We start from the raw sequence: 21890 nt of genomic DNA, 5'->3' as shown, positions 1-21890 counted from the left end.
TCCCATGGGACTACAATAATCCCATGGGACAAAAAAATATCCCATGGGATTTAACCAAAATCCCATGGGATAATGGTAAATCCCATGGGATTTTGCCCTGTCCCATGGGATATTGAAAATCCCATGTTTTTATAATTCAAATTGCAAAATAAATATGAAAGTAACTGTAGAAAACCAATGAAATTATTGAATCCCATGTAATTCTGCACATTTTGGTTATATACATGATATTGTAGCTCTTGTTTGAGGCGGCGGCGGATTTGCAAATGAGTGTTTTGCAAATTAAAAGTGTCCAGTGTTTTTTTCTCTTTTGAAATAACTTAAGATTTGATCCGGGTTTATATCAATTGTGCAGAAACAGATCGGAATCAGTTATGACATAGACAGTAATCATTCTAATCGTAATCATGTTCATTTACCATAACGACGATGAAAGCACATCATATAATGACGTTTCGACATCATATAACAGTGGCGGATCCAGGGGGGGGGGGGGGAGGGGGGTTCCGGGGGTTGGAACCCCCCTATTTTGGTCGATCAATGCATTTGAATGGGAGCATATAGTTGGAACCCCCCTTTACTCTGTGTTGGGAACCCCCCCCCCCCCCCCCCTTTTTAAAATGGCTGGATCCGCCACTGTATAATGAAGTTAACCGAACCACATGATATAAGATTACAAGCACATAATATAATGACACAACCACATCATATAAAGATGTTTGCACATAATATAAGGGAAAATGCACATCATATAAGTATATTTGCACATCATATAAGTATATTTACACATCAAATAAGGACATTTGCACATCATATAAGTACATTTGCACATCATATAAGTACGTTTGCACATCGTATTAGTATGTATGCACATCATATAAGTATGTATGAACATCATATAAGTGTAGTTGCACATCATATAAAGATGTTTGGACATCATATAGTGATACTTGCACATAATATAAGCATATTTGCACGTCTTATAAAGGTGTTTGCACATCATATAATGACAAGTGCACATCATATAAAGGTAAGTGCATATCATATAATGACAAGTGCACATCATATAAAGGTAAATGCACATCATATAATAAAACATTGTCATAACAAGACGGTTTTGGCGTACCTACTACACATTCGGTACTCTTCGGCATATCTCTACGGCAAAGTTCCGAACCGCACCTAGCTCATTTCAAAGGTATTGACGCAAGCTATTTCCCATTCAAATATAAGTTCCGAACCGGACCTAGCTCATTTGAAAGGTATTGGCCTATGCTATTCGGCACTTAAATATTTTTCTGGGATCCGGGTCCGTCTGGCCACTACAGAGATTCAAAGTTGCCCATTATAGCGAATTTTACATATTTACCACACATTCGGTACTCTTCGGCATATCCCTACGTCAAAGTTCCGAACCGCACCTAGCTCATTTCAAAGGTATTGACGTAAGCTATTTCCCACTCAAATATAAGTTCCGAACCGGACCTAGCTCATTTGAAAGGTATTGGCCTATGCTATTCGGCACTTAAATATTTTTCTGGGATCCGGGCCCGTCTGGCCACTACAGAGATTCAAAGTTGCCCATTATAGCGAATTTTACATATTTACCACACATTCGGTACTCTTCAGAATATCTCTACGACAAGGTTCCAAACCGGACCAAGCTCATTTCAAAGGTATTTGCCTAGGCTATTCCCCGTTCAAATATTTTTCTGGGATCCGGGCCTGTCTGGCCACTACAGAGGTTCAAAGTTGCCCTTATAGCGATTTTTTTTTATATTTACCACACATTCGGTACTCCTCGGCATATCTCTACGGCAAAGTTCCGAACAGGATCTAGCTCATTTCAAACGTATTGACACAGGCTATTCGGGACTTAAATATTTTTCTGGGATCCCGGCCTGTCTGGCCACCAAAGAGGTTTAAAGTCGCCCATTTACGTATTTTCCATGCCAACCACGTGCACACATTCGGTACTTTTCGGCATATCCACACGGCAAAGTTCCGAACCGGACCTAGCTTATTTCAAAGGTATTGAACCCGGCTATTCCCCACTCAAATATTTTTCTGGGATCCGGGCCCGTCTGGCCACCACAGAGGTTTAAATTCGCCAGTGGGTGACCCGTCACAACGTCATTTAAGCAGTCTCCGGTAGGTTTTCAGTATACAATCATCTGGGTTTTTTTTCTGGCTTTCCATAAATATTTTTCTATCTATATTTTTAAATGTTTCTGGAGTGATGGTTTTTGGTTAAATTTGTTTGATATATTATATATTGTATTACATCTTTTTGAATCTTTCGTGCCGTTTTATTGATAAAAATCTTTATTACATATATAAAGACAAATATGCACGTTATATAAGAATTTACGACAGCTTGAAAGGGTTATAAAACGACGTATCTTTCCCTGCATGCTTTTTAATGATTTTCAACTAAATTTGAATATTGAATCGACTGCTAACAGCCTGTTGTATATTGAATATCAATTTTAGAATATCGAATGACGAACAGACCTCTAGCTGCACATACATATCTAAAACAGAATGAAATGCTTTTAAAAAAAAATCAAGCCGTGACATTGTCGATTTCCACTGATAAATTGCATTTAACTAAGATTGAACGATTTTCGGAACGATTAGGTCTCATGCAGTTTTGGGGTTTCTAGACCATATCATCAAAATTGGCTGCTGGAAAAAAAGTGGCTGCTATCTTGATTGGCCGATAAAAGTGGCTGCCAGCTCGAGTCTGGTTTAGTATTCTCCTGTTCCCACGAAACCCAATTGTCCTATTCTTAATATTGAACGATCCTTAGTTTAAACATATTTATTTATAGTGGATTGGGAAGCAAGTTTTGCAACATATATTAATCTCTTTCCACTTTGCGGGTGCGAGTGCTGCCTTGTAGCGGCATTAGCCTACCCTTTTTCGAAATCTACAAGGGTGTCTTTAACGTGCAAGAGATATGGCTCTCTCTGAACACGGGTCAGCCATTTATCGTCCCCTTCCGATGGACTTTCATCGTTTCCTCAAGACCATACTCGCAGATGGTGTCAAGGGAGAGCCTTAAAAAGTTTATTTAGATTTCTTTTATAAAAAAGTACACTTTTTGCTACATTTCGATTTCGATTTCAGACTTATAAGATGTCGAATTATTGGACGTCGGACTATTTGGGTGTCGGACTACTTGGGTGTCGGACCAAAAGGGTGTCGGAATATATAGGCTGCCCATAATGGTTTACTTTAACAAACTTTGACTTGGATGAGAAAGTTGAGAAAATCAGCGGACATAAAGCAAAACAGACAAAAAGCAACGGACAAAAAGCAAAAGTGTCGAAAAAAAAATTATAGACAAAAAGCAAAAGTGTCGGACAAAAAGCAACGTAGCGTTCGTTTTAAAAATATCCTGGGCATAAAAATGAAAAATGAAAATTATTGATACAAAATAAAACAATCTTACATTTGTATTTATAGAAATAAAAGTTATAAAGGTGAGATAAATGGACTGATATTGCTATAATTCACCTAGTCTGTGTACGTGGTATTATAAGATATTTAGATTCAATGCCATTGCACGATTTTATCCCTATTCACCAACTAAAGAGACCCGGCTTAGACATGAAAATTTATTTTTTCATTACCTATAACAAATATAAATAATCGACATATAATTGAAGAATGATTTTAAGTCTTCGTATCATCAGATCTTTCACGATGTTCGAAAAATGGTCTTCAAAAAGCGGTATTCTGATTGACTAACTGTACATCACGTGTTGTTCCTTAAGCAATTGCATTAATCAATAAAACTTATCCTTCATGATAACAAGAGGTCCCACAATAAAGTGCACAGGTAAATTAAAAATAAAATAATAATAAAATTCGTGTTTTCATGATCATTGCTAAAAACATGTAATTATAAGTATTGAATGCTTCTTTTAGTAACTTCATAGGGTTGTAAAAGCGTTGAACGTACGCACATTTTCAGAATAAAGCGCTTCTTAAATATCATGATAAATTGAAATGTGACCAGTATAGGTACAAAAAACGTGGATTTTTTTTAATGAAAAAAAAAATGTGTGGACTTGAACGGCGTTTTTTGTCGACTTAAGCAGAACTTATTATTGTGAACTTTAACGGTGCCACAAAGGTGTCTTGAGAACTACTTAATGTTCCAGAACAGGATCCGGGCCTGTCAGGCCACTACAGAGGTTCAAATTTGCCCTTATAGCGATTTTTGTTTATATTTTCCACACATTCGATACTCCTCGGCATATCTCTACGGCAAAGTTCCGAACAGGACCTAGCTCATTTCAAACGGTTTGACACAGGCTATTCGGGACTTAAATATTTTTCTGGGATCCCGGCCCGTCTGGCCACCAAAGAGGTTTAAAGTCGCCCATTTACGTATTTTCCATGCCAACCACGTGCACACATTCGGTACTTTTCGGCATATCCACACGGCAAAGTTCCGAACCGGACCTAGCTTATTTCAAAGGTATTGACCCAGGCTATTCCCCACTCAAATATTTTCTGGGATCCGGGCCCGTCTGGCCACCACAGAGGTTTAAATTCGCCAGTGGGTGACCCGTCACAACGTCATTTAAGCAGTCTCCGGTAGGTTTTCAGTATACAATCATCTGGGTTTTTTTTCTGGCTTTCCATAAATATTTTTCTATCTATATTTTTAAATGTTTCTGGAGTGATGGTTTTTGGTTTTGTTTGATATATTATATATTGTATTACATCTTTTTGAATCTTTCGTGCCGTTTTATTGATAAAAATCTTTATTACATACATAAAGACAAATATGCACGTTATATAAGAATTTACGACAGCTTGAAAGGGTTATAAAACGACGTATCTTTCCCTGCATGCTTTTTAATGATTTTCAACTAAATTTGAATATTGAATCGACTGCTAACAGCCTGTTGTATATTGAATATCAATTTTAGAATATCTAATAACGAACAGACCTCTAGCTACAATATTTATTTAAAACGGAATGAAATGCTTTAAAAAAAATACAAGCCGTGAAATTGTCGATTTCCACTGATAAATTGCATTTAACTAAGATTGAACGATTTTCGGAACGATTGGGTCTCATGAGGTTTTGGGGTTTCTAGACATATCATCAAAATTGGCTGCTGGAAAAAAGTGGCTGCTATCTTGATTGGTCGATAAAAGTGGCTGCCAGCTCGAGTCTGGTTTAGTATTCTCCTGTTCCCACGAAACCCAATTGTCCGGACTGTGCACATTTGACTTACTCTTGTTCTCTTGACCTACTGATTTAAAGAGAGGTTAGAAGTTATCTCTACTGTATACTACTAAAGCATATTACATTCGTTAACAATAAAACATGTCACCAGAATGTTTTGGGATGTTTCAGAAAATGAAAAAGGGGGAATTTTGGGGAAAAAAAGATGAGCCGGGCTAGAAAACAAGTGTCCTGTTCCAAGGTACCTTTGACTTTTGACCAAATTCCTGGATATTTTGATAATACTGAACTCCCTCTCATTTGTTATATTTACAAGAAATCTACCCGAAAATATGTGTTTAATTATAGCCAATTGTGTAAAGATGTAAATATCACTGTAAATACACCTATGTCGTGTAATTGCAGTAATTCAGAATACACCTATGGACCAATTTCCCATGTTATAACAGGAGACCTTAACATCGTTCGCGACCGAGAGTTAAAATCATTCCTCAGTAAAGGACCTAAATATCGTCCCCCGTCAACTATTAACTGGAATGAGTGTCGTAATATCATCAACGACTCACTCCGCGCCTACTGTTTGAAATGGGTAAAACGGGAAAAAGCTGACAAAAAATCTTTGGACTCTTTTTTTAATTCAGTAATGAAGATAGTTGATATTCGAATACAACATTTTAAAGAACATTTTACCCTCAACAAAAACTATAAAAACCCTATTTCGCGTATCAAAAATAAACTAACAGAACTAGCCAAGGAATTTGTTTTTGTCCCGGCTGATAAAGCTGCTAATAATATCATTATTGTTTGACGTAAATTTTATATAGAGGTTCTGCAAAAGGAAATCACGAATTCACCAACATTCCAACTGACTTCATTTTCAGAAAACGACATCTGTAACAAACATAAACTTTTAGCTACTTCTTTACAAGCAGAACCAAACACAATGAAAGTCCCAACTATGTACTGGCTTCCGAAGCTGCACAAAAAACCTTACAAATATAGATTTATTTCATCTTCCAGCCATTGTTCAACTACTAAATTGTCTGTTTTACTTACTAGTACACTCGGTACAATAAAAAACCTGATAATAAATTGTTCAAATAAGGCCTTTGAAAATAGTGGAATTAATTACTTTTGGAGTGTCAAAAACTCGTTGGAAGTACTTGATAAATTGCATGCATATATTGGTGATTTTGAATCTGTTCAAAGTTTTGATTTTTCTACCCTATATACCACTTTGCCTCATATTCTTATTAAGAAAAAATTCACATCCCTAATTAACTGGGCATTTAAAAAGTCGGAATGCGAGTACATATGTTCAAACTCTTTTAGATCATTTTTTAGTAGCAATAAACAAAAGAACTATGTCAATTGGACATGCTTTGATACTATTTATGCACTTGAATTTTTACTTGATAACATTTTTGTTCGCTTTGGAGATTCTGTATATCGTCAAGTTATTGGAATTCCAATGGGGACTAACTGTGCACCACTTATTGCGGACCTGTTTTTGTATTGTTATGAGTTACAATTTATGACTAAAATTAGCAAAGACCCATCAAAACAACATTTGATACAAAAATTTAACAATACTTTTAGATATTTGGATGATATATTGGCTCTAAATAATGACGACTTCAGTATGTATACTAAAGAAATTTATCCTGTAGAACTTACTTTAAATAAAGCTAATGATAACAATGACCACTGCCCTTTCCTCGATCTTGATATCTATATCATAAACGGGAAGCTTAATACAAAAATTTATGATAAAAGAGATGATTTTTCATTTCCTATTGTTAATTATCCATTTTTAGATGGTGACGTTCCCTTGTCACCATCTTATGGTGTTTATATATCTCAACTTGTACGATTCGCTCGTGTATGTAACAATGTATTAGATTTTAGCGAGAGAAATTTATGTATTACTGAAAAATTATTACACCAGGGTTTTCGATATCACAAACTGGTCAAAACATTTACTAAATTTTATCACCGGTATAAGGAAATAATTCGTAAATATAACTCAACATGCAGACATCTTATACGTTCAGGTATTTCACATCCAAAATTTTATGGAAATATTCTTTATAAAGCACAAAAATGTCAGTATTCTCCTCAGAAACTAACAAAACCTTTAAATAGACTTATTAAAAGGGGATATAGTTACGATACTGTTGTCAGGTCATTAAAGATTGCATATTTTGGCTTTAACATTGATTCACTGATAGGGTCTTTGCATCGGAACTAAACACATTTATTTCTTAAAAAAACAGTTGTTGGCATGACACGGGTTATGTTCTTCTCATATATTTTATGATAGTATGATACTAAACCCCTAACGGGAGGGATTGTACCTGATATTCATATGATGAAGACATAATCTTTCAATCAGTTTAATTGAGGTCTGGAGCTGGCATGTCAGTTAACTGCTAGTAGTCTGTTGTTATTTATGTATTATTGTCATTTTATTTATTTTCTTTTGTTACATCTTTTGACATCAGACTCGGACTTCTCTTGAACTGAATTTTAATGTGCGTATTGTTATTCTTTTACTTTTCTACATTGGCTAGAGTTATAGGGGGAGGGTTGAGATCTCATAAACATGTTTAACCCCGCCGCAATTTTGCGCCTGTCCCAAGTCAGGAGCCTCTGGCCTTTGTTAGTCTTGTATGATTTTAAATTTTTGTTTCTTGTGTATAATTCGGAGTTTAGTATGACGTCCATTATCACTGTACTATTATGCATATTTTAGGGGCCAGCTGAAGGACACCTACGGGTGCGGGAATTCTCGCTACATTGAAGACCCATTGGTTGCCTTCGTCTGTTGTTTGCTCTATGGTCGGGTGGTTGTCGCTTTGACATATTCACCATTTCCTTTCTCAATTTTATTGTATTCAACCTTTTAATCCCACACAGTAGTGAAATTTTCATTCATGCAATCGGCAACAAATGTACACATTGTATATCTATAGCATCGTTTTTAAGTTGAAAGATCGAATACAATGTATAAACAATTACACTAAGAAGTTTATTTAAATAACAAAAACGTGTCAAGAATTTGAAATAAATTTTCCAACATGGGAAACCTTAATTGTTATACAAATCGGCTTAATTGGTAGCAGAGGCGGATTTAGCGGGATGGCAGAGAGCCATATTTTTACATTAAGAAAATCTTTTATTTATTTGAGAAAAGTGGTTATTTATTTATACAAGAGCAAAGTATAAAAGTAGTTAAGAAAGCGAGATTTTGATTGGATAAAAAAATTCATTAAGCATAAGCTGAGTTCATTTTAGCATAAGCTAAAATCATTTTAGCATAAGCTGAGTTCATTTTAGCATAAGCTAAATTCATTTTAGCATAAGCTAAAATCATTTTACCATACGCTAAATTCATGAAGTATATGCTAAAATAAACTTTAATTTTAATATTTATGACCTTGATTCCGCGCCAACATTTATGTATAAGCTAAACAATTAAGCATATGCTAAAATGATTTTAGCTTATGCAAAAATGAATTCAGGTTATGCTAAAATGAATTCAGCTTATGCTAAAATGAATTCAGCTTAAGCTAAAATGAATTTAGCTTATGCTAAAATCATTTTAGCATATGCTAAATTATAATATAGCATATGCTAAATTCCAAGTTTATGACCCTAATTCCGCGTCATAGTTTACGCCTACTTACACGTTCCTGTGTGTAACATATAACTTGAAGTACAAGAGTTTATACCGCCGATAAAGAATTTTTTAAACATCGATATATCTTTTTGACATCACAAATATTTGAAATAAATGAATGCCAATGATAAAGTTTTTCATTCATGCAAAACCATTTCAAATGAACAGGCACCACTTATTTTGTGGATAAGCGAAATTATCCACAAAATCACTATCTACAAGTAATGAAATATTTACCTTTAGTTCTACTTTACCTTTCTTGATTTCTATGATATACTTTTAATCACGTTTCTTTGATCTCAATCTATCATATAATCTAAAAATTATTGATTATTAATAAGTGATATGCCACCATGTGTTTTTTTTTATCTTTATAATCTTTTCTCTACTTTTTGTGATTCAAGGATAAACTCTAACTTTATGTTTATTTTCAATTTATGCATACTATCGGAATCTACATGCATTTTGTAACATCATTTTTTACAGGTAAGGCTATACTGATTTTGGTTAAACTACAGTTTTGATAACACAGAACCACCTATTATTTCGTACACATACAAAAACAAACCCAGCAGATGTTAAATTTGTATCAGACGTCAATGTAATACTTTAGCTTGGACCTGTAACTTGTCAAAGTTGAGTTATGATACCCATGGCCATAGTATTACAGGGACCTCAATATCGTCTATGACAGAGAGGTTAAAAACGTTTTGAAAAATGGACGAACATATCGTCCTCTATAAAAAAAAAATAGATCAGTAACAGTGTTGTCAGGTCACAACACATGCTCTTCCTGTTAGAGTGAGAGGTTTAGCTAGCTATAAGACCAGGGATAATCCCCCATTTTCTACATAGGAAAATGTCTGTACCAAGTCAAGAATATGACAGTTGTTGTCCATTTGTTGATGTGTTTGGGCTTTTCATTTTGCCACTAATAATATAGGACTTTCCGTTTTGAATTTCCCCAGGAGTTCAGTATTTTTGTTATTTTACTTTTTTCTCGTTTGGTAAAAATGGTTTAAACAGGAAAAATCTGATAAAAAATCTCTTGGTTTTTATTCAAATAAATGTATGAATGTTGTGGATATTTGACGTTTTGAAAATAATTCAGAAATACATTTAGAAGTATATACTACGCCTAATTCCAGGATAAGAAACAAACTTCAGGAAGTTTCAAAGCGGTTTATGTTTGTACCGGCAGACAAAGTCGTCAACAATGTGGTAGTGGTATGCCGTAAATACTACACAGACGTTCTTAAGAATGAAATTTAGGATTCATCTACATTCAAGTCCGTGCGCATTACGGAGAGTCATATTGTTACCAAATATATAGTAACTACATCACAGCTTTAGGCATCTTCTGAACATTTGAAGGGGCTTACTATGTATCAGTTACATAAACTACACACTAAACAGTAAACTATCGTTTTATCTCGGCCTCTAGTAAATGCTCTTCAACTTATCTTTGAGTGCTTTTAACTGGTTCCTTAGCTACTATCAAAGATCTTATTAACTTTTGTAAAAGAGCATGTGAAAATAGTGGAATTAATTATTTTTGGTGTGTACACAAATCTTTGGATTGTTTAGATAAATAACGTTCTGTTGATGGTCCTTTTAATTTTGTTGATAGTTTTAACTTTTTGCACTACACGTCAAGCAAAAGTAAAAGATCGTTTGATAAATCTGAATGCACATAAATTTCATGCAACTCTTTTAAAGCCGTTTTCTCTAGTGTGACAGGTAAATATGCTAGATATAATTACTGGAGGTGGGATGAGATGGTTAAAGCTGTCAATTTTCTTCTTGATAATATAAAGTACATTCGGCGACAAAATTCACCGACAGGTTGTTGGTATTCGTATGGGCAATAATTGCGCTCTTTTGATAAAAGACATGTTTTTGTACTGTTATGTTAATGTTTATGACCAAACTCAATTGGTAAAAAATATTGCGACTTTGATCTGCGTATATATGATTCATTGACCTGCTAATTAATTCAGCAGGAACTATTATTTTTTTTAATTATATGTATTTGCAGCAGTCTGAATAAATTAACAAGTAGGTGTATTTGCCTATAAAATTTTTCATGTTAAATTAAACACATTGATAATATAGATGCAAACTCATTGAGCTTGAATTACTAGTATTTATATCTCGTGCCGGAGTTCAAAAAGGATTTTCTTGCATTTCAGTTTAGACAAGTACCCAGTTTGATTGTAAATGGTATGATGGCTCGACGCCCCTTTTTACTGGTCATAACTTGGTGTGGTATTTTCACAATGCTGAATCTTCTGCTTATGTTCAATGGTAAATAATATATTATATGCTTCAAATTGATTTTACCCGTTCGATTGCCAGACATAAATCTCGTGGCATAATTTATTATCTCCTGATGATAAAACTCAGGACACCCATTACTTTATGTACTCTTATTGACAGCATCATTGAAATGCGTAAGAATTTCAAAAACTAAATAGACAAAAAGTTGAATCGAATCAGTTATTTTCCTGTTTTAGCATTGTTACACGCAAATACAACTGCAGAAAAACATAATAACTTTATATAGGGGAGAATACTGTTCAAAATGTATATATGAGCATAAGAAGTGGAATAGTGTCCTAATTGGAAAACTATCTCCACCATAGACAAACTGACATAAAAGTTAATGCTTTTAAGTCACCTAAAAAGTTGAGCAAAACCCATATTTAGATTTTAATTCACTTCACGTTATGTTCATGGTCTAACCAGTTGTAAGATCTAGACGATTTAACCTTTTTGTTTATTTGTATCATTTTAAAATGACACACATGCTGTGACACTAATCTACTCATTCACAAACGTATCTATTGCAATAATAAAATGTATATTTTATTTCGTCATAAAAAAAGTTATCAAAGGTACCAGGCTTATAATGTTGAAGGCCAGATTCTAAAGACTCCCCTGTAACGCTGGAATCAAATGATGAGAAATCCTGTGAACACTTACTGGGTACTTGAAATTGCAGATCTTTCGGTTTCTGTCATGGCAAAAACATCAGTAATAGGAAATAAAATATAAATTTAAACCAAGTAGTAGACAGTAGCTATCTTTGAAAGATCGCACTGTGAAAATGTGATTTTATGCTCAAGAGGTATATTTATTGTTAGCTGCACTGTGCATGTTTAGATTGTGTGTTTTCGTTTTATGACCTACATTTTTTTAATGTGTTACTGTATGGAATTCGCATGATATGCTTGGCGCTGGACGTACATAAAGCAATAATCGATCAATCAGTTCATCAATCTATTATTTTAGCAAATCCCTTTTCACGTTGAATATATATATTACCTCCGCTAACATACCTATCGTAAATTATTGATTCTTGTTTTATCCCTTTCTTCATTATTTTCAGATATAAAAGTCAAGGAGGAGTATACGCTGCTTTATCTCAGTAATATCAATATCACTACAAACAATATCAATATCACTACAAACAATATCAATATCACTACAAACAACTATTCTCAAGTAGTGAAATATGAAGACGGTACAAATGAGGTTAGGATTATATCATTAGACTATGTGACGTACAATATGGGGTTTGTATTCTATGGTTAGAGTGTTCCTCAATGAAGTGAAACGAAAAAGATCCATTTCCTATATAGTTTACTCACCTTTTTTTCTTCTGAAAATGTCTTTCTACTAGGCAATGTCATTGGTTAAAGTAATGATTTCAGTTTGAATATACCATAATTTCTTGTTGACCAACATACGCTAGAAAACTACAGATTTGACCCGAAACGGCCATGTTGATCTGATCAACTGTCAAAAGACTGAACAACAAATTATTAAGTCATTTTTTTGTAAATATTCACACTTATTTACGGCAGTAAATCCAGTACTTTTGAGACGGTTCGCTTGCAATCAATTAAGATCTGTTCAGTATATGTTCAGATTGGACTATAGCTGTTATTTACATTTACACATGATCATCATGCTAAACAGTCGGAAATAAAAAGCTTCTGAAAAATGCTGAATTGACTTAAACATATCGCCTTAACATTACAGAATTGATCTAGAATTGTTTATCTGGTCAACATGCAACTATGAACAACTCGAAACTATGCATTCTTTTACTTTAATTACCAAATATGTTTTTACGAGAAGAAAATTTAGAACCGAGCAACAGTACTAAAAGGCAACAAAAATAAAAAAATAAGAAGATGTGGTATAGTTGCCAATGAGACAATTCTTCACCAGAGACACAATGGCATAGAGGTTTACAACTGTAGTTCACCGTACGACCTTCAACAATGAGCAATACGTATACCGCATATTATGTTTAAGAAGACAAGCTATAAAAGAATATTTGACCAAAACAGGAAATACAAGACTTCAGCTGTACACAAAATGTTTTAAATGTTACTGACATTATCATCAAATACCTGTCTATGCACGTTAAGGATACCAAACTAAACTGATTGTATATAACATAATTCACAATTGAGAATGCCTTAATTATCATGCTTCCTTATTGCCTTAAAATGTCTAAAGGAAGACATTTACTACTTTTTATACTGTTGTGATTAGAAACATTAATTCAATTTATCTTTAATCTTTTGACAGTTGATCAGATCAACATGGCCGTTTCGGGTCAAATCAAAGATTAAAGACGACTATTTGAAAGATGGTTACCATTTTCCAAAACATCTATGTAATTCAGAATCATTAAATGAAAGCAAAATGGATGCAGTTTTTAAGGGCAGTATAATGCCAATATACAAACACCAGCTTGCCTATTGTAGAGTTTATAAGGGAGGATCGACGTTCTGGAGACGTCTCCTTCATTGCTTAGACAAAGACTTAAAAGTATCCCCTTTCAGTATAAAACCACAAGACGAAAACAGGAAATATCGTCGTACCTATGCATTGAACAGCATGAACTGGATATATAATATGTTGAGAGTGAAGAAAAGTTTTATGTTCACCAGGAATCCTTATTCACGTATTTTGTCAGCGTACATCGATAAATTATACTCACCTAATCCGTATTTTTGGAAAACGCTTGGTGTCAACATTATGAAAACAATTCGTAATAGAACCTCGTGTGGCAGTGATGTTACGTTCAGAGACCTAGTGGAGTATATAATTCAAACACCAATAGAACGTTTGGATGATCACTTTATACCCATAAGTTCTATATGTAGACCATGTAAAGTCCAATATAGTTATATTGGCAAAATGGAAAATTTTCTCAATGATACTTTGAATATATTTAACAAATTTGGAATAAACTCAACGTATTACATAAAACACAATTTTAGCGAACTTTATAAATATGATGCCATATACGATACTGTACAAGCTGTTATTGCTTTTCGACAACAGTCTGATAGATGCATGAATCGATATTCTGGATTGAATCGAATTTGGAGAAAGTTACAGACAAGGGGAATAATTTCGGAGAATTATTCTCTCCCCTTAAATAAAAAAGAGTCGCAAAACATATCATCATCACAATTAATGACACTTATTTTGAAAACAAATAAAATATCAAAAAAGGAGGATCTTTTATTACAAAGACAGAAAATGTTTGTTGATGCGTATAACACTATTCCTATTGATTCTATGTACAAACTACAGAATGTGTATAAAAATGACTTCAAACTGTTCGGATATGATGCTTTTCCAGATTCTTTGTTTGGACAACGTTCCAAGATAAAGACGGATATGTTTATGCCCTAAAGTGAAAAGAAGTGTATTTATATTATTTGGAAACGACACAAAAGCAAAATCATGATAACCTTGCACATTTTCATCTGAAAGTAGACTGAAGAACAAATACTTAATTTGATGAAATACTACAATCAATGATCTTTGAATGTTAAAAGTTTGCATTAATTTACTTGGATTTCATCACTTTATTACATTTATGTTGAAAAAATCATTTTTTGTAGCCACATTGATTTCTCAGTTCAATTTTGTTATATGAAGCACTCACGTTTATTTTGTCTCTAGTTGAATTAAAACGTTGTTTGACGTATTCAGATGCGAGCATACATTTTAATCCGTGTCAGGTTTTTTTAGTATTGTACAGAGTGTGCACACAATTTGAAGACAAACGACTGACGATTCTAAAAGTTGAGGATATGCACTTTTCACTGCAGACATTAATTATTTTCTGCATGGTGATTAAATAAATGAATATAGAGATAACGAAAAAAGTATCTAAATCTGTGAAATAGACATTATCATACTATATTAGTAGTTAACAATATGTTATAGATAATAAAATTAAAACAGTTCCACGAAGAAATGTCAATTACAACTATTGGTCAAGAACAACTTGAACTTTATGATTACCACCTATTTTGATGCGTAGATCGGGCATGGACGGAAGTCAAAGGAAGATGTTGTATATGATACAGATTTTTACAAGTTATTAATAAGTTTGCGATAAATGTATTTTGAATATACTTATTTCATTTATATTATCTTGTAGTTTTTTAGATTATAATTACCCATTGGAATATATATTTGATGCACTCGAGCTTTCAGTAGCCTAATCATTGCGATAAATTGTCAGAAAAAATGATATATTAGTTTGAAGTATAGATATTATATCACATGTATAAAAAAAAATGCATATAGAACAATTTAGCAGCAATACAAGATCAACCAAAAAAGATTTTTTTTTGTTCTGGATGATCACCATTCATTCCGCTTTCATTTGATCTTAAAATTACCTATAAATGCTGCATATTTAAAAGGTTATTTTCATGCGAAGGATCTATTTTGTGTTAAATATGTACTACTTTCTGGTATGAGATTACTGGCCGGGCCCGAAGTAGTGGTGTCATACCTTATAAGTAGACAAATATAGCAAGAAGCAGAAAATACGATATAGCTCTTCAAATGTTCTATTTATTATACATTCTTGACTATCAAATATTGAGCTTAGTGCGTTCCAGATAAAGGTAAATACGGCAAAGTGCATTGGTCGCAGTGCGTTCCAGATAAAGGTAAATACGGCAAAGTGCATTGGTCGCATAAAGATTTATAACGTGTTGTTTTTAGAGTTTAGTAGGTAGTTTGTTTTTAGAGTTTAGTAGGTAGTTTGTTTTTAGAGTTTAGTAGGTAGTTTGTTTTTAGAGTTTAGTAGGTAGTTTGTTTTTAGAGTTTAGTAGGTAGTTTGTTTTTAGAGTTTAGTAGGTAGTTTGTTTTTATTAACAGAATACTGTAGTGTTTTAAAGTTTTGTTTATCACTTATAAAAACATAAAACAGAACGAATCTTCACTGTTTTTCCTTTCTATTTTATACACGCTTACTTACTTTGATTTCATGAAACGAAAACTTTTATTCATACAAATTAACTAATCAAATACTATGACATTCAATTTAAGGGTCCTTCCTATAACAATACGATTGAATGGTAGAATAAAAGCTAAAACTGTTTTCCGACATTTGTAACAGCGATAACGATTTAACATTAAAACAGTTATTTGATTAAATTCTGATCAGTTTAATGAATATATGACATATAATTCATAAATTTTAAACCTGCCAAATATCCTCTATCTGTTCTGCTTCATATAAATATGTATTCCATCGCACACTTTGTCTATTAGTCTACGAGCTCTTCAACTGTCAGCGTGAGTCATGGTGAAAATATATACAGCTTTGGTTTTCCTCTTTCTGAAAATATGCGGATTAGTCTGTAATGAGAAAACTACTTACTTTAATGTACATTCAGAGCAGGACAGATATGAAATGCAGGTCTTTGGTGTATCGTCAGAACCACGTGTAGAAAGGTATTCTGTAGAGAAAATAAGTAAGTATAAAAACAGTTTCATTTTATGGGTTTTGTATGATCAACTTGTCCAGCTTTGGCTATAATGTTGTTCATGTTTAGCAATTTTATACACTTTGTCATTGAGCATCATCGAAATGACATGTGTTGTCGAAACGTGAATAATGTGCAAGAAAATTTGTACATATAATGTTATTGTTCTGAATATTTTCAATTATAAAATTGAGAATGGAAATGGTGAATGTGTTAAAGAGAAAACGTTTTAACAACCCAACCATGTACCAGACAACAGCCGAAGTCCACCAATGCGTCTTCAATGTATCGAGAAACTCCCGCATGAAAGTTGTTTGTTTTTGCTGTTTGCAATGTGACTATTTGTATGGAAAGGTTATAATTAGAAAGTTATAATAGCCAAGTTACGTCGCGAGGTCTTGATACTGCATACATTATATCATTTTGAGACTTATCGAAGTAAACACTGTTGGACTTACATTTAGTGTGTACTGAGTGTCTTTTTTGTTCAAGAGATATAAGAACATTATATAACTTGGTATATCGTACCACTGTTCCAGCTAAAGAGAGTGTTTGGATCCCGATAACTCCCCAACATTCTGAATGTGCATGTCCCATGTAAATACCTGAAATTGCAATGATTGTCCTTTGTTGTTGTAAATCATGGTATCCGGTCGTTCCGGCCCCAAACCGATCCGGCCCCAAGTCGATCCGGCCCAAAGTCGATCCGTTCCAAGTCGATCCGGCACACGTCAATCCCGCCCAAAGTCGATTCGGCCCCATAATAAAATATGAATAAACTATATTGACTTTGGAGGATTTTGTGACAAATTTTAACAGTATAAATGGAATTTGCAAAAAGTATTGATGATAGCGTAAATCATCATTATATTAATTGTATTGTTTTACCCAAATCAGCTATTAGTTATCTTGTTTGATATTTTGTATCTCTTGTGGAGAATTATATCTATGTCACTTATATTAAATATTATTTTTTATAAAGATATGGAACACAATAGAAAACCCAGAACACTTTTTTTTACAATTCTGTTCTCAATAGATAGAGGATTTTTATATGCAATTCAAACAATTATTTCCTTATCAAACAAGTGTATAAATACAGCTATTGGTTAAAAAAGCTTAGAATCAACTACAACTTTCTAGGCGCTCAACTTTAGTAACTCATCTCAAGTTTTTTTTCTATTATAAAGGTTATGTAAAAAGTAAAAAAATATACCAAAAAAAATGAACTCCGAGTAAAATTCCTCCAAAACGGAAAGTCCCTAATCAAATGGCTGAATCCAATGATAAAACTCATCAAACGAACAGACGTTTTGTAAATCTGTTTTAAGTCTGCAAACATATGGAAGTTATTGCCCCAAAATCACCATTAAATTCAATGCAACAATGAACAGGATTGCTTTAAACTACTATTCTTTTTTAGTATATGTATAAAATGGGAAGTCATTTTGGCAAGTGGTAGAAAAAAAAGTACATACATCTGGTGCGTTCGAAAATATTGTCTAGATTTACCTTAATCATGAACACAAACGCCCAACATTTTTCTCACGGACTCTTTCTGGGACAGTCAATTCTATTATTTGTTTACATTTATCAGTGACGGATTTACGTTCTTTACAATAAAAACAGCACTATAAAATAAGTAAACAAGTTAAACCAAATAACCAAATTCTGTTTGCTTGCTTTTTTATATCTGTTCCTTCAGTGAACATTTTTTATTCTTTATTTTAGGATATAGTAATCGGGAGAATTGTGAGACAACGAATTTGACACATATATCATCTCCTTCTTTATAGGGAAGATTTTATCCTATCGACAAATCCGGCGATTCGTTTTTGATGTGGTTCAACAATTCAAATTACTTCACAGTTGACGTTAGCGAGAGTTGTTTCAGTCCCCTATCAGAAAATATCAATATGGTTCTAAATCAAATGATTAGCGTTACATATTTAAAAGACTTATTTGAAGTTTGCAACAAAGGACTAGTTATTCGGGACATTATGTGACCCCTATAAGGAATACAATACCAGATTAATTAAAAACTTTATTCCGTACTTTTCTGATGTGAAGATATATTTCATGGTTAATAATAATCACTGCACGGCAAGTTTCAATACATTCGTTGAAACGTACAATAATGTAGTAACAATACGGTAGAGCGAATTCTGCAAAAATAAAAGTTCACATCAGAATAACATATTGTATTTAAAAGTATATTCCACCGACAATACATTTGGCACAGTGTGCTCAAATATTTACTTTTTTTTTTTTACCGTATTGGTTAATTAATACAGTTTGTTAATTTGCTAAACTAGTACAGTCTATAAACATGATAAATTTAACCATATTCTCATATTATGGAGCATTGTAGCGTGTAACGATTGCAAACCATACCTGGTAGTTCTGACTCTCGGGAATACGGCAGTTTACATGTGATCGTAAACTATACGTTTGAATTTGGATATCACTTAAATTATGCAGGTGATTGTACTATTGTTGGAATTCAATTTATTCGTTTTGACTTTTCTATCAGCTTTTCGTAGGAGCTATTTATAGTTAGATCTAAGAGATCTTTCTTTAATCTTTATCATTTTAAAAGATTTTTGTTCGCTACAGTACTGCACAGTTACTGCACAATACTTAAATTTCTAAATAATGAATGAATAGTATCGTTTTAACCTACCTATTAAAAAGAAGATGTGACATTAGGGACTAAATGACACAGATATGAACATCTATAGGTCAGCGTACAGGCTTCTACAATGAAATCCGTACCGTAAAGGTAGCAATAAAATGCCGAAAAGTGACAAATGTAGAACCATTCAAACGAGAAAATTAACGGCCTAATGTATGTAAGAAATAAGGAAGAACAATTAAATATGTAACATAGAAACTACCGACAACTTATGAATTACAGGCCCCTGACGCGAGAAGGCACATTCATAATATGGCGGGGTTAAACGTGTTGGCAGGCGCCCAACCCTCCCCTAACAAGAGACAGTGGTGTAACAGTTCAACATAAGAACAAACAATAAAATTCAGTTGAAAAAGGCTTAAGTGACCAGAAATTCTCATAACCCATTCATTTAGATATAAGAAGATGTGGTATGAGTGCCATTGAGACAACTCTCCATTCCTAGTCATAATTTGTAAAAAGAAAAACCATTTTAGGTCAAAGTACGGTCTTCAACAAGGAGCCTTTGCTCACATCGAACAGCTATAAAGGTAATCTTTTTACATATTGAAGACATTTCAGATATATGATTGATAAAGTGTAAGTTCGAATCTATAATTATTCAAAGGAAGGGAGTTTCTTTTTCTAGAAATGTTCAAGAGTTTTTAATTTTAGATTGAATGTTATGTTAGGTTTATTTGGGATTTTTTGTCCAATCGATATAGCCTGGAATTGTTATTTTAAAAACAAAATGCACATTATCGATACATATTCACATTTAGATTTTTTTCAGAAGCCGGATTTCCACGTTCGTACGATTAAATGGTTTTTAGAATAATATATATATATATTAGTGAATTAATACATTATATTAGACAACTGTATTGATCAATGATGTTTGCATTTCATTTAATATTTACCAAGTGTTTTTTATTGATATATATTGCCTGTTTCGATTTCTGCTAGGCGTATACAAAATTCGAAGAATTCAGTTCAGTGTGCGTTCATTAAAATAACAACATTCTCATTATCATAAAGTCAATAAAGAAGGTGATTGCAGAAGACATTTTCACTGAACTAGTACACAATATTTTTTAGGGAACAGCTTAGGACCAACTCTGGGTGCGGGATTTGGTGGTCTGCGGCAGTTTGTCTGCTTTTTAGTCTGGCTGTTGTCTCTTTGACAAATTTCATATTTCCATTCATAATTTTACACACTTTAATAAAGTGATATGAAAATAAAAATAAGAAATAATTATATTTCAAAATAACAAATACATTTTGCAGGTCCTAAAGACGAAGAATTTGAATGCAATTCACCACCCCACTGTCTCAACTGCACAGTTTGTTCTGTATGTGATAACATAGGATCTATTCCACAGGAATGTCCAGGTAGTAAAAGACATCAATATCATAAGCAGCTGTCTGTTACATTTCCAAGACGGATGTCATACAAGTCCTCAAGACAACATGCTAAGAAGTTTTCTAGACTAGAGAATAATCGTTTACAATGGCGAAAGGCTTTTCAATTACTTAGCCGGCAGTATTACTAAAATCCATAAAAATCTTTTAATAAACCGATCTTAAAATATTGTTTTTGTTTTGTTATTTTATAAACTTTATTCGACGTCTGCGGTCTATCGACATTTATTTGTCGGTTGTTCACAATATGTCTTAAATTCATATATTAAAACTGTATGTTAATATTAAAAATGAGACTTCATGGATTTCTTTCGTCCGAAATATTTCGAACCAAACATGTTTTACTCATAACCATATAGTTTTTAGGAACAACTATGCAGATGTAACAGAGTCATAGTAAATAAGTTTTAGTCTTTATACTCCATGTTTTCGTATATTGATCATATTTTAACTGAAAGTATTATCGACCAATCATCAGAGGACTAATTAATCAAAACGGGAACGCAAAAAGCAAACCGAGACAGATTGAGTAGCCAAACAAGGCGATCATAATTTCCCACGAAAAGACCCTAAATTAATATACATTAAAGCTAAACTCACTATTATAAATATGAGAAAAAGGAACCAAAGATGTCAAACGAGTTTTAAAAATCACGAGTTGAAAACAAATTGATACAGCTCTCACTTGTTATACTTGAATCATCTATCTGTCTGTTTGTCTTTTTTCATGTTCAGCCATGGCGTTTTCAGTTTATTTTCGATCTATGAGTTTGACTGTTCCTCTGGTATCTCCCGCTTCTTCTATCTATGATACTTTTATTTACGCTAGAGATGTGCTTTGCCTTCAAAAAAAAAAAAAATAAATGCAAATAAAGTATGAAAATAAGAAATATAAACGAATGTAATGAGAAAAAAAATCTACGTGTTTTCGGACAAGAATTCCAACGTTTTAATTTTTGGAACCAACATGCATTTCTATACATATTTTGGAAAGTGTATCTAACTGAAAAAAATTATTTTCATTTACGAAAGGCCGGATACAGAGAAACACTTAAATAATATAAACAAAAGAAACG

At 33.2% G+C, this 21890-nt stretch overlaps 2 protein-coding genes across 2 annotated transcripts in view; both read left to right on the top strand.

Annotated features, from left to right (window-relative positions):
• The window catches only part of LOC139499901 (uncharacterized), a 107328-nt gene that overhangs the window by 37696 nt on the left and 47742 nt on the right, over window positions 1-21890 (top strand). The gene's annotated exons all lie outside the window — the stretch shown is intronic.
• Window positions 11088-15363, top strand: LOC139499900 (uncharacterized). The gene is made up of 3 exons (XM_071288528.1): window positions 11088-11202; window positions 12287-12432; window positions 13501-15363. The coding sequence occupies exons 1-3, from the start codon at window positions 11121-11123 to the stop codon at window positions 14617-14619; spliced, it is 1347 nt and encodes a 448-aa protein (XP_071144629.1). The 5' UTR covers window positions 11088-11120; the 3' UTR covers window positions 14620-15363.

Source organism: Mytilus edulis, chromosome 13 (genome assembly GCF_963676685.1).
Source record: "Mytilus edulis chromosome 13, xbMytEdul2.2, whole genome shotgun sequence".
NCBI classification, from domain to species: Eukaryota; Metazoa; Mollusca; class Bivalvia; order Mytilida; family Mytilidae; genus Mytilus; species Mytilus edulis.
Note: the sequence above shows the minus strand (reverse complement) of the source record. Positions and strands in the feature narration are given on the sequence as shown.

What these genes read in the sequence shown, in the direction of transcription:
- LOC139499900 (XM_071288528.1), top strand. Translation starts at nt 11,121, where the DNA reads ATGATGGCTCGACGCCCCTTTTTACTGGTCATAACTTGGTGTGGTATT. An exon ending in TCTTCTGCTTATGTTCAATG is followed by an intron (nt 11,203 to 12,286) that starts GTAAATAATATA and finishes CATTATTTTCAG; the next exon opens with ATATAAAAGTCAAGGAGGAG. An exon ending in ATGAAGACGGTACAAATGAG is followed by an intron (nt 12,433 to 13,500) that starts GTTAGGATTATA and finishes ATCTTTTGACAG; the next exon opens with TTGATCAGATCAACATGGCC.